The sequence below is a fragment of the Culex quinquefasciatus genome, chromosome 2, assembly GCF_015732765.1.
Source record: "Culex quinquefasciatus strain JHB chromosome 2, VPISU_Cqui_1.0_pri_paternal, whole genome shotgun sequence".
Classification (NCBI taxonomy): domain Eukaryota; kingdom Metazoa; phylum Arthropoda; class Insecta; order Diptera; family Culicidae; genus Culex; species Culex quinquefasciatus.
The window spans coordinates 171,871,583-171,885,738 of NC_051862.1; the positions used below are offsets into that span (position 1 = coordinate 171,871,583).

The 14,156-nt window shown below is 34.6% G+C and overlaps 1 protein-coding gene across 25 annotated transcripts in view; it reads left to right on the forward strand.

The window, feature by feature from the left end:
• Positions 1 to 13,879, forward strand: part of LOC6037528 — a 252,673-nt gene extending 238,794 nt beyond the window's left edge. For all 25 annotated transcript variants that reach the window (XM_038252692.1, XM_038252674.1, XM_038252673.1 and 22 more), the window contains 3 exons: positions 5,912 to 6,034; positions 12,230 to 12,431; positions 12,783 to 13,879. In XM_038252692.1, coding sequence (XP_038108620.1) covers positions 5,912 to 6,034; positions 12,230 to 12,431; positions 12,783 to 12,934 — 477 coding nt within the window. In that variant the 3' untranslated portion in view covers positions 12,935 to 13,879. The remainder of the gene's footprint in view (positions 1 to 5,911; positions 6,035 to 12,229; positions 12,432 to 12,782) is intronic.
• The last annotated feature ends 277 nt before the right edge of the window (positions 13,880 to 14,156 follow it).

Below are 14,156 nucleotides of genomic sequence, written 5' to 3' on the forward strand. Positions count from 1 at the left end.
CGAAGCACCGGGAAGGCAAAGCAAAAATTTATGTTTTTGATTTTCTTAAATTCTAGCCATTTTTTATACAAACTATCAATTGTTTTGATGTTAACAGCTTATTTGAGTCCAAAAGAATGCCTTTCACTAACATTTCAGTCCAAATTTGTGCGATTCATTAGCAAAAACGAGTGTCCGGAATTCGAAGCAAAAGTGTCCGGATTTTGAATCAGCTTTTATCAGTGTCCGGGATTCGAAGCACAACAAGACATTTTATTTTTCAAATTCTGATGAAAATTTGTTAGAAAAGACATAATTTGCATGCATTGTCTTAAAACTGACTGTTAATACTACATCCTGATGATATTTCTTCATTTCCAACTTATTACATGATTTTTTGTCAGCTATAACGAAAATGATATGCTACTAAGTGTCCGGATTTCGAATCATGACGTTATATCAAATAATTAAAAAAAATCAACTTTCAAAATTTCAACTTTTTAGAATAATTTTAGCTTAAGGACCCCATTTCATGGCCAAAATAATGACCCCGACGAAATTGGTCAAAATTATCCCATAGTTCTAGCCAATTTTAGCAAAGTCCCTTAGGAGGTATATCAAATAATTTAAAAAAAATCAACTTTCAAAATTTCAACTTTTCAGAATAATTTTAGCTTAAGGACCCCATTTCATTGCCAAAATAATGATCCCGACGAAATTGGTCAAAATAATCCCATAGTTCTAGCCAATTTTTGCAAAGTCCCTTAGGAGGTATATCAAATAATTAAAAAAAAGCAACTTTCAAAATTTCAACTTTTTAGAATAATTTAAGCTTAAGGACCCCATTTCATGGCCAAAATAATGACCCCGACGAAATTGGTCAAAATTATCCCAAAAATCTAAACATATTTAACAAAAGAAAAAATAATAACAGATTGTGTTATGGACACTTAGAAACTTTTCCATTTGTGCGATTTATGGTAATTTTAATTCTAAGTCAGTATACCGAACGAATAACAAATTTTGTTATTAGGAGAGTTTTTGAAATGTATAACATTTCCTCTTATTAGCGTTTTATTAAACATTTTCAATATAATATCACTTCAATACCAAATTTTGTTATTTTATCAGAAACTGTTATTATTTTTTCTTCTTGAAGTTGAACTTCAGGATAAAATAATAACACTTTTTGTTATTTTAACAGGATTTGTTATTGAAATATTATTAATTTTGTTATTACCGTCTGCCCGGGAAGCTTGTTGCATTACCTTCATCCCGAGCAGGGGTAAATAACACGGGAATACCAAATTTTGGTATTACTTGGGCAAATAACAGCGACCAAAATGTGCCCTTGGTTGCCCAGTAATAGATGGTAAAATACCATGAAATCATACCAAAAGCTTGTATGTGGAAGGGCACAACAATACCATACCATGTTATTCCAAAGGTAAAATAATACCTCAAAATAAAATCATTTCAATACCAAGTTGAGGTCTTCTGGATTTTTGAACATTGCTTAAATACCAAAACTTGGTATTGTCATGGTTTTAATTTTAGGTATTCCCGCGCCCTTGGAAAATCATATTTTGGTATTCCTGTGGTCTTCCACAAACATGATATTGGTTTGATTTCATGGTTTTTTACCATCTATTACTGGGCAACCAAGAGCACATTTTGGTCGCTGGTATTTGCACAAGTAATACCAAAATTTGCTATTTTCATACCATTTTTAGTGCAGCAGTTGCAGTTAGTAAAAAAACGTAAATGATCCATATGCAACAACCAAATCTACTCACCTGATGATTCCATGTTGTTCTTAGTGATATTCTTCACCACACCGAATGCATTTGTCATTGATGAACGGCCTGTGCTTGAAGTTCTTGAAGCTTCTGAAAAATAACAAGATTGAAAAATAAGTATTATTAAAATGAAACTGGATTGAAACTCACCAAAATTCAATAATCTGTTGATTGACTCGTTTTTCAAAGTATTTGGTTATCCCAACTTAGAAAAATTTCAACGTTTTTGAAAAAAATATTAGTGGATATATCACACTAATTTTTAAAATCATCTTTAACATTTTTGGGTTTCAAGTCATTTTAGCACAAAATTAATTAACTCGTAATTTTTTTTTAACAAATTTCCCATAGTTTCAGAAAAAATTGATAAAACACTTTAATACCAAAATAATACCAAAATGTGGCATCCTGACTTAGAAATTTTTCCACAATGTCAAGTCATTTCTGTAGGGGGTATATCAAAAATGTTTAAAATCAAGTTTGAAATTTTCGGTTTTCAATGAAAGCATTCGCTTTGAGACATCATTTTAGCGCAAAATTAATTATTTTGTCGAAATTGATCAAAATTTTCCCATAGTTTCAGAGGAAATTGATAAAAAACCTTAATACCAAAATAATACCAAAATGTGCCATCCTGACTTAGAAAATTTTCCACAATTTTAAGCCATTTCTGTAGGGGGTATATCAAAAATGTTTAAAATCAAGTTTGAAATTTCCGGTTTTCAATGAAAGCATTCGCTTTGAGACATCATTTTAGCGCAAAATTAATTATTTTGTCAAAATTGGTCAAAATTTTCCCATAGTTTCAGAGGAATTTGGTAAAACACTTTAATACCAAAATAATACCAAAATTTGGTGTTCAACCTTTGACAAATTCTGCAATTTTGCAATATCAAAACAATACCTTAAATTGGTATGATACCACATTTTGCTCTTGCATAATCCTTAAGACAAATTTTTAAGGGTCCAGGAATACCAAAATTTGGTATTGATACCAGAGAAAGGTATTATTACGCATTTCCCTTGTTATTTACCCATGCTCGGGATATTGTTTTTTTGTGAAGTAAAAACATAATTTTTCCCAGTATCGATTTGTTTGCAAAATGATAAATAATGACTAAAAACAACAATTTGAACTTGTTTTTTTTCCTTTTTAAGGTCAACTATAAATTGAAGAAATATTTACATTTATCAGGAAAACCCGAATGTTTTCAATGGGCGGATCTTAACTTTACAAAGATTGGCAGAGTTTTTTTTTACAAAATATAATTTAATATTGAGGTTGTCGTGAAACACAAAAGGAATGATTGACATCAAAAAAGTTAATGATATTGAAACACTGAAGTTAACTTAAGTACTTAAAATTTAAATGAAGAAAACAAATTATGAGAATTGCTATGCTCGTGAGAGGATATGAAAATTGAACTAATCTTGAAAAAGCTATTCTCTTTTACAAATAATAAATAATAAATAATATTTAAAAACTTAAGATTTCATTTCTGGGGTGTAACTACTAGAAATGATTTAAGGCAAATTTGGGGTCCACATTTTTATTGTTTTTTCTTTCAATTGTAGTTTTTTGGAATTTTTGACAAGTTTAAATTGACACTCTCTAAATAGGAAGATTAGAAAATTTTTGGTTTATTCAAACTTGAACATTAAACATCCAACGATCCAAACAATTTTTTGATTAGTTTATAAAATTTTTCATTAATACTTATAAGCATAGAATTTCCCGGAAATCTCGACCGAATTTCCTGAGAACCGACAAGTCCAATCATATTCTAAATAAAATAAACTTCAAAATTTTTGTGAAAATACAACTACATTTAACAAAGTACTATTTTGTCAATACCTGGAACAGTAAAATCAACAAATCCGATGAAAAACTAATATTTTTTGTTTTCTATTATTTTAAATAACAAAAATTCGCATTCGCATGGAGATGGTGATCTTAGCGGGTTGCAGACTGGATTTCGTGATGTATGTGTGATATAAATAACAAAAATGATCAAAAAATAACAGAAATGAAAAAAAAAAACTTTCTTTTTTACATTTATTAGAAGAAATCCCTGTGTATTCTATTTTTATTTAAAATAATGTATTTTTTTTAAATTATATTTTGTGCATTTGGCCTGCAAGCTTCTTTCCTTATTTTCTTATCATTGTCGTCGCCTATTCGTGTCCCGGGCAGACGGTTATAATAAAATTCATGCCATTTCAATAACAAATTCTGCTAAAATAACAAAAAGTGTTCTGGAATCTTCCTGAAAAATCCATTTCTGCATAATGGTTTGATAACGGTTTATGTTATCATAACAAAATTTGTTATTGGTCTGGTATTGGTTGAAAGCCAAAACAACTTTGGAATAACATTTTTTGTTATGGAAGAATAACTCCAACTGTTATTGGGATGATCGGATTAGTTGTTAAAATAACAAAAAATAATAACAAAGATCTGTTCGAAGAAAAACTAAAAATATTATTAGTCTGTTATTACAATATCAAAAAAATCATAACGACGAATAACAAATCTTGTTATAAATAACGTAAAATGTTATTGGCCTAGTATTTTCAAATATCAAAAAATGTTATTCCCAAGTTATTTCCGTCTGCTCGGGGTGTCGCACTTTTTTTTCTATACAGTGTTTAGCATGAGACATTCTCACGCAAATCACTCAAAAGCCAACTCTCGATTCCTGTGAAACTTTTTCGTAAAGAATAAAAAAATCCATGAATCCAAAGTATGCTCAAATTAAATATGGTGTTTATTGAACTTATTTCTGAAAAATGACCATAAAAAATTAAACGGTTTGTAAGGTTATAAATTTAATCTTTTGAACTAACTGAAAATACCGTTTTTGAGTAACTCTATTTACAACAATTTAATTAATTTCCTACACAATAACCAAGCTAAATTAAAACGCTATAACGTACAAAAATGCACGGTCAATTTTCAGCATTAAAGAATATGAAAATTCTGTGTAACAAAATTTGATCATTATCTGTGTTTCTGGTTATGAAAAATCTCAAAAATACAAAAAAGAGCAACCTAATTTAAATGGCTCCCTGCGGCTATTGTCCAAATCAGCGTCAAGTCCATTACCTTAATAAAACGGTCCCCAAACGATCTTTCCGAGTCATGCTCCAACAAATCACACCCGGACGGTCAGTCCATAAAATTCGATCCGGTCACCACTTTCGGTCACATTACGACCCTCAATGAATAACAACAACAACAACAACAACAAAAGTACGCAACCCTCCTAGAACAAATCCCAAACACCACTATAAAACATGGAGGGCAGTAAAAAATGTCCTTCTTGTACCTCCCAAACCGAGCGTGCCAAGCCACAAATCATATCCTTAATCCTCAATTTCCTTAATGTCGACACAATTCTCCTCGGAGGAGGCAAAACAGGGCAACCTGGGAGGGGGAAAGGCGGAAAAGCTTCGAAAAGTGGCGACATGAACTCACTTCCACCCCCTCTTCCCTCACCCAAACACCGGAAAACGGCTTTTGTTCTCACGGTTTTGCACGATAACAACCAGCCAAAAACAACTCCCCCCATTTCCTGACGGGAGAAAAACCGCCGAAAATGAGCCAACTTTGCCGTACACGGAGAGTGTTGAGGAGCAGTGAAACGACACGTGTGTTCGTTCATGTGGGCTGTCAAACTATGGCGAACTGCTAAACGGCCAACAAGGCGTAATCCTTCCGTGGGTGAAATTTTCGGGTGGAACTGTGGGAAACAGTTCAGAAAATAAAAAAAATGATTTAAAAATAACAACAGTCGTGTTTTTTTTCTTCGTTGGTTTGAAATTATTAATAATTATTATTTTTTTAAGAATCACAAAATATACCACTGTGAGCATCAGAAACGGATGTCGTGTCATGTACCTCCAACCTCCACAATACGAAACTCGCCGTTCCGGTTAACCACCGGAAAATGAAACCAAGGCGAGAAAACCAAAGCAGATATAAATTATTGTCTTAGAATAAATATTCCACCCCCCAACCCCAAACCTTTCTCGACCCCGGTGTGGAAAAATGGCACCAACTAAACGTCTGACCAAGAGAAAGAAAAAAAAACACCCCAACCAAAACCAACCCTGCCGTAATCTTCTTACAGGCTAATCCCTCACATATTCGCATCCATAAGCCGTTCCGAGAGCATAAAACTGATTTGGAAACTTCCGTCATCGGGCTGCACTTTGTGGTGACCGCCCACCACTTCCTCGGCGGAAAGCTAAAGGTGAGTGTGTGTGTGTGTTTTGTGACCGTTAGAAAGGAAAAGTTGCAGGTTTTTTTTCGTTTTGCTTCTGTGGAAATTAGTGGTTTTGTGCAAGGTATATTCTTCCTCAGAAGCGAAATTTTCAGGAGTTCCGATGCAAAGTCGGATTTAACATCTAAAAGTACCAAACATCAATTTTGATAAAGTGCTCCATTTCCGAGGTAAATCCAGTAAAAGTTTGTTTTTGCAAAAAATGGCACTTTTTTGATTTGCTTTCAACAGTACCCACGGTTACCCGAGTCTGAAAAAACGAAATTCAGGAAATTTCCTATGCATTATTTTACATCTTTACACTTGAATTTAAATTCTGATAATATTGTTAACTGGGAGATCAACATTTTTAAATTATGTTTCATTACTTTAACAAAAAAAAATCAGATCAAATTCAACGATTACCGTAAACTGGGGTGACATTGATAGGATTTTAATTATTTTTTGGAATATATTCCAACTGGTTATGTTTTTTCAAGACTATTATTCATAAAACATGTACTGGGCTAGGCAATATTCATGCAATATTTTTGAGAAAAAAAAATCAATGGTGTTTAAAAAAAATATTTGCGTTGAAAATTCTTCTTTCAAATTTATTTCACCCAATTGATTGTATTTGAATTTATTTGTAGTTGTAAGGATCTCCAAAACTCTGCATTCTGTCATTAGATAAGGGGTTACATACATGTAGAAAATCACAAAATTTCATATTACAGAATATTTATAAAATCCACTTAAAAATGATTCTCAATCACTCCTGAAAGATTTAAGCTCAGTTGCAAAGTAACCGCCGACCTTACAAGTCGCATTCTCAACGCCAGTCCGCAGTTTGTGTGCGCGTCGCCGCTTTTTTTAAAATGTGCACCGTAGACAAAAACAGTGTGGTTCTGGATTTTTGTCAACTCCAAATCCAACCAAGCCCGAAGCTTGTAAAAAAATTTCTCGCAGACCTTCAAGTAAACCAAGAAAACTTGCGAGCATTGCAATTATGCAATAGAAGAAAAATAGCCGTGTTGCAGTTCGCCGACTCAGCAATGGCCTCGTCCATCATCGACAAACCTCTGGTATATCAGGGTTGCAAAATCCCGATTTACCTGGACAACAACGCTACGGAAGTTCGTGTGCTTGACCTACCTCTAGGCATAAGCAATGATGACGTAGTCAAAGTGATGAGTAAATACGGCGACATTTTGACCATCACCAACGACCGCTGGATTAACTTCTTCCCAGGGATCCCAAATGGAGTTCGGACCCTGCGGATGTTGCTGAAACAGCCAACGCCGAAATCAATTACTGTAAACAATGCTGCTGCAACAGTGACGATTATAGGCAAAAAATCGCTTTGCAAACTCAAAGCAAAGAACAAAAATGTGCGGATTCGAGTAAAAGGTGGACCAAAAAAGCAGTACACAACCGATTGAACCCGAGCCAAGCAGCAGCAGCAGTAAAAGCAACAATAGTAAACCAGAACAAAAAGCAATGGAAACAAGTGAAATGGACGACGAAGACAACGATGGATTCGAGACCGTGCTTTCTAAGCACACCCGCCGCCGAAAGCGCTTACAGGCATATTTGAACGCGGAAGACGAACTAACAAAAAAACGAAGAGAGATGGCTGCAGAAGAAACAACAGATGAAGAAGATGAAGATGTCATAAAAGCAAAATATTATAAGAAAAAGTGTTGTGAGATAACTTATAAATCCCTGGAAGAAGAGGACGAAGAAAAACTTGAAGAACTTGATAATTCATTCTCTAAATATTCCGCTAAATATTTGAAACATAGACAAAAATCGTTAGAAAAAAGGCATGGTAATAATTATTGAAGTGATTTTAAACTCTGTAATCTTTCCTCTTTCACTATCCACCTTGAAGAGATGAATGCACAATGGTGTAAAGTCTCTATAATAAAACTGAAAAAAAAAAAGATTTAAGCTGAAAATTTTGCCATGCGCAAGGCGAACTGTCAAACTTTGCAAGCGTTTTACTCTGAACACCGAGTTGATTTACGGGTGCCACGATATCTCGAGATGAGATAGACCAAATTGGCTGAAATTAGGGTTGAAGACTCCCAAGATATATCCCGTGTGCATGACGAAGCACGATTTGAAATTATGCATTTTAAAAAATACAAAAATCAAAAACATCAAATTTTTTATATGAAAAACATAAAAATATTTTGATCTTTTTTAAAAATAAACTTTATGAAAATTGGACTTCGTAATGCACACGAAACCGGTTTAACGAGTCTTCACCAAAATTTTGAGCCGATTTGGTCAAGGCAGTGTTGAGATATCGTGGCACCCATTTTTTGAAACTGCTAACTTCATATAGCTGTATATCGGCAATGATAAAACCAAAAGTCTTCAAATTTATTTTGTAAACAGTTGAAAATGTATATTTCAATGTCCTGAAAACAGATTGAAAAAAAGTTTAAGTTTGTGCTCAAACCAACCTATGCCATTTTTGCCGATTTACATGCATGTAACCCCTTAAGCAAATTGTATTCTGATTAGTACAACAAATAAATATGAATTGAATTGAATTCAAAACATTATGTTTTCGTCAAATTTACCATCGATAAGGATGCTGATATAGTTTAAAAAAAATCAATATTCATATTTAGTCCACTAAGTGTATTACAGCAATTCCCCACGAAAACAACATGATTCGAAAAAAAAACTTTTCCGATCGGGCTCAAAACAATTAGACCCGTATTTTTTTGTTTGGTCATTAGGGTGACCTACGCCGTGTTGCGTAATTCGATAACGAAATTTTGGTACCCTAACATGTATAGGTCATCGCTGGAATTTTTATGTAACCGCAGTTTTAGTGAAACAAGTCGTTTTTTGCCGTTTTCGAAATTTTCCCGTTTTTGCACGCGGTCAGTCAATTTTTTCCCCGAAATTCATTGAAATTTGTTTCGCTTATAAAAATATTAATTTATGTTGCATTAAAACTGAATTCGAAGCACGAATCATAAGTTTGCATAATTATTTTTTTTAAACACATATAACTTAATATTTATAAACTTGTTAAACCTTCCTTAGTGAAGGTGACAAAAAAAATCCGATAATGCACCCGTTTTCCGAATTGTTCATTGCGAAAGTCATAACACTTTAAGAATATGGGTAGTTCTCCGCCAACTCACACAGCAGTTGCCCCGACCCCTCTTCGATTTGCGTGAAACTTTGTCCTAAGGGGTAACTTTTGTCCCTGATCACGAATCCGAGGTCCGTTTTTTGATATCTCGTGACGGTGGGGCGGTGCGACCCCTTCCATTTTTGAACATGCGAAAAAGAGGTGTTTTCAATAATTTGCAGCCTGAAACGGTGATGATCATTTTTCCTAAGTTACCCCTTAGGACAAAGTTTCACGCAAATCGAAGAGGGTCGTGGCAACTTTTCCCGATTTCGTGTGAGTTGGTAGAGAATTACCCATATTAAAATAATGCCATTCATCACCATTTTCTAAATCAACCTACCTCATCAATCAAAAAAGGTACAATCATCTGAAAACGGTGCGCTCAATCCAAATTTCTATGGAATACTTTTTTGAAAAATAAAGCACAAAGTTGTCTTTTTGCTCCTCTCAAACAGTGCTTCTCAACCAATTTCGTTCTACTTCCTCTTTGGCTTATTTTCAAGAACGTAACTTTTTTTTGTTGATTGATGCATTCTTCATCAAAAATTAAATGTTTTTCTAAATCTAATATGGCCGGCCGAGAATGCTACCTCTTAGAGCCTTAATTTGTAACAAAGTGGTACCAGCTATCATGATTTTAGATTTAATGTTAATGTTTATTGTAAAATTAATGATTTCATTAAATAAGCAAAAAATTGTTCAAATCGGCACAGGTTTTTAAATAATATAATCTGTTTTAGATTTGGATTGTGATTTATTTGTAGAATAATATTGGACTTTATATAATTAAAATGATCTGGCTGCAAAAACGAGTTGAAAACACTGCAGGGCAAAAAATGATAGTGAAACTTAATGCTAACATCTATATCTATCTATCTATATATATAAAAATTTTGATGGTTTTGTTCGAACGCGAATCAGTTCATTACGGAGTGTCGGATCGAGGTGTTCTTTGTTGCGTTGGGTTTGTATAAGTCCAAGGAAGGTTCTTACGCCAGAAAGTTACAATTTTGGCCACTCTGGAACCGATTCCGGAAATAATGCAGATTGTATGGGAAAAGTTACGTAAAATCAATTATTGATCACAGGAGGCTGAATAAGCATAAAAGTTATAAACGTCAACAAACGAAAAAAAGGCAGAACGAAGTTTGTCAACTAAGGCTTGTTTATTACAATGCAAAATCTCATCTAATGATTTTTATGTCCAATCCTTGGGAAGATACAGCTGTTTTGAAAATAAAAATGTTGAAAAAACGGGTTTTTTTTGTGGTTTTTGGAAATTTCTATATGACAGACTTGGTTTTTCAGTCTCATAAATATTTTAACTGGAAAGACCGTCCAATTTTCCATAAGTTTGCCTGTGACAGCTTTTTGATTTGACTTGTTTTGATATTTACGTAAGTTAATTTACTTTCCAGGTTTCTACCACACTGAAAAAATATTCTATTTTCAGTTGTTAGCCATTTAATTAAGCTTATATCTGTAAGCCCTTACATCCAATTGGAATACTGCCAAAGACAAACTTATGGGAAATTGGACGAGCTTTCCGGTAAAAATATTTACGAGACTGAAAAATCAAGTCTGTCATATAGAAATTGCCAAAAGCTAAAAAACCGTTTTTTTCAACATTTATATTTTCAAAACCGCTGTAACTTCACAAGGATTGGACTAAGGACAATGGTCAATATGGAGACTCTTATGTAAAATTGTCTGGGGAATCGATACCGATTTTTCAAAATTTCGACGTTTATACCACTTAAAAAAAAACAGTTTTAATAAAAGATTTTTGTTTTTTTTTTTAGGAGAGATATCTCAGGCTATTTCTTTAAAAATTTCAAACGAAAAAAAATCGTGACATCATGACTTTGTATTTTCTTTCAATCCCGTCCAATTTCCTACAAATTTGTCTTTGACCACTTTTTAATACGACGCAACGGCTTCGAGTTACAGTAATTTTTAAATTGCAAGATACATTTTTAAAAAATACCTTACGCCCTTCTCAAATGTTATTTTCGTGTACTATTGGCTCCATATATACAAAAATGGCTTATATAGGCCTAGGATAACATGTCTACAAAGTTTCATTAAAATCGGAGAGGGTCGGGTACAAAAGTACCAGAAAAAAACCTGATTTGAGCTGGAATTGCTCTAAAGAATTATAAATTATGTAACTTCTACGTAAGTATGTTACTGTAAGATCAATTGTAATATACCTCAAAAGATAGCATTTTGCCATCTAAAAAATGACCAAAATTAGAAGTTCGGTGAAATTCCCTTTACAAAACTATCTAATACAGAAAGGAAACTAACACCAGTTGTGTTGGCGAGAGCCGGGATTTGAACCACGATCTACTGTTTAAATGGCGGAAGCATGGCCATTGGTATGGCCAACCCCGAACATTAAATTGTGACTTTACGAATGGACGAATGGTTGAAGAAAACTTACTCAGTTTAGCAAATGAGCAATAAAATTTTACTTCACTTTTCCTAGAATTTCCAGTGGAGGTTAATTTCAAAGGAAAACATGATATTTTCCGCAAAACCAGTTGGGGTACTCATTTGACAAATGTGCCCTCCGGTCAGAGCAATTAGTGCATCGGTGGAAAGCCCGACGGAGATTACAGGACAGATTATCCGGATGAATCTGCCTGCCGCTGAAACCCGGACGGTTTATAACGCATTTTGTGCCACGAGGTGGATTTCCAGGGGACGTGTGGATGTTGGGAACAGATTTCCATCACCGACAGATTTCATGGAATTGTGTTGTTTTAATGAGTTGATTGCTGTTTTATTGCGCAACTGTTGAATCCATAAGCCGCAATTATTTCACTTTAATTCAAACAAATTTAAGCTCGGTGTCACCATGCGCGATATTTTTTGGAAGCGAAAAATAAATCAATTTCGAAAAGTGATCTGAATCCCCTGGTAATTTGAGACGTTGAACACGAAACCACTTCCACCCCACCGTCGACCGAAAAATTCACAGACTCAAACTTTTCAATCACTTTTTCCCCCTTCACCAGATTCGCTGCACGGCCCGCATCCACGAGATTTACCTGCAGTCGTCGGAAAAATCCATCGAAGAGGAACGTCCCCGGGTCATCTCGCAGGCATCGTCCTCGTCGTCGTCGTCCTCGAACAGCATCAACATGATCCAGAACAGCCCGTACGATCAACTGCTGGACGACGAGCTGGACCGGAAGGACTTTATGACACACTTGCACGGTATGTATGGAAAAGGGTGGCGGGACACATTGGTCATGGCCACCAGACAGAAGCCAGCCCCAAATCCGACCGAATCACCCGGAGTCCAGTCAATTAATCATTGGCGATAGTCTAGGATGAATAGCTGCTGGTAGGGTGTCCTGAACCAGTTTTTTTTTTTAATTTTTTACTGGTAATGTAAAATTCACTCTTTGTTTTTATTTTATTAAATGTTTGTTGAATCGAAGAGACCATTAACAGTTGAGTTTTCAATCCCAGGACACCCTACCGCACCCAGCAACCGTTAACCTCTTCCAGCTCGTATTTCATTCTCTCTCTCTTTTTTCCCACCCTTTTCTCTCCAATTCCCAGGGGACATGTCGTCGGCGTCCGGAAGTGCCCCGCCGGCCACGAGATCGGTGCCATCAATCAGCTCAATCCGGACCGGACTGCTGGCCACGGCAACAGGGCTGCTAATAGTTTTTCATCATTTGCTCAAATTTCGCACGATTTCCATAACATGATTCCGTGACGTGCATTAGTGATGTGATCTCTGTCACTCTTCGTCTTCTCTTACTTTTAGCTCTTTCTGTTTCCATTTTGTCTTTGTTTCCGGTCGCCTCAACTGTCTTTTATCTTTTTCCCATAGTTTTTTTTTTGTTGTCTTCTGAGAAGCTAAAAATCCCCACAACAAGTCAGCCAGCAGCAGCGCGCGCGCGTGTCGGAAAAGCGGGAAAAACTTTTTCTTCAGATGGACCACACTTTTCCGACTTTGTGGAAACAGAAAAGAAAAAATGTTCACGCGCTACGATGAGAAAGAAAGAAAAAAAAAAGCTCATTCCAAGTGAGAGACAGAGGGAAAAGCTGAAAAGCATCGTGATGAAGGTGTTAATGATAGCGACGACGCTGATTAATGGTTGTCGGGGTCGGGAGTGAGCGTGCGAAACTGTGAATGTGGAATGTGTGTATGCATTGTGAATGGAATTAAATTCAATCAATTCAGAGCACAACCGGACGAGATATTAAAAAAATCAGATGCACGCAGATGGTCAATGCACTATAAAGTAAGAAAATTCAACTAGATAAAGTGTAAATTTGGTAAAAACAAAACAAATAAGTATCGATGCAAAAAAGGAAAATATGCATTGTACGAAGGGTACTGTTGATTACAAATGAATTAAGGGCATAATATGTTCAAACATTAAAGTATATTTTTGTACCACCAAAGAGATATTCGTCGTTGACCTAGTCGTTGCACAAAGTGAATCATAGTCGCCTTCACGTTATTGTCGAAAAATTGCCTTTGCACCACTTTAATTGGTATCGTTTAGATTATCCACAGTGATAAATGGGATGCTTGACAAAAGAAAAATGTCTCATGAAACAAAATAAGGATTAGATAAACTACTAATAATTTCAATTTTCGATGATATTTTTTTAGTTGTTCTGTACTAATCAAAAAATTATTTTAAAAAAAACTGCAATTTTTCGTAACTCGACTTTAAAAATTTACAGAACATGTCATTTTAGAGGAAATTTACTTTATGAGTTTACATTAACCCACAAGGGTATTTTTTTCATTTAAAACAAAAATTTTCATTTTAAATTTTGTGTTTTTTCTATATTTGTTGGGTTATTTTTTCAAATTGTAATATTGTTCTACAAAATTCTAGAACAGACAATTACAAAAGTTTTTATATATAAACATAAGTGGGTTGCTTGTGGGTTGTTTCGAAAAAGTTGGTC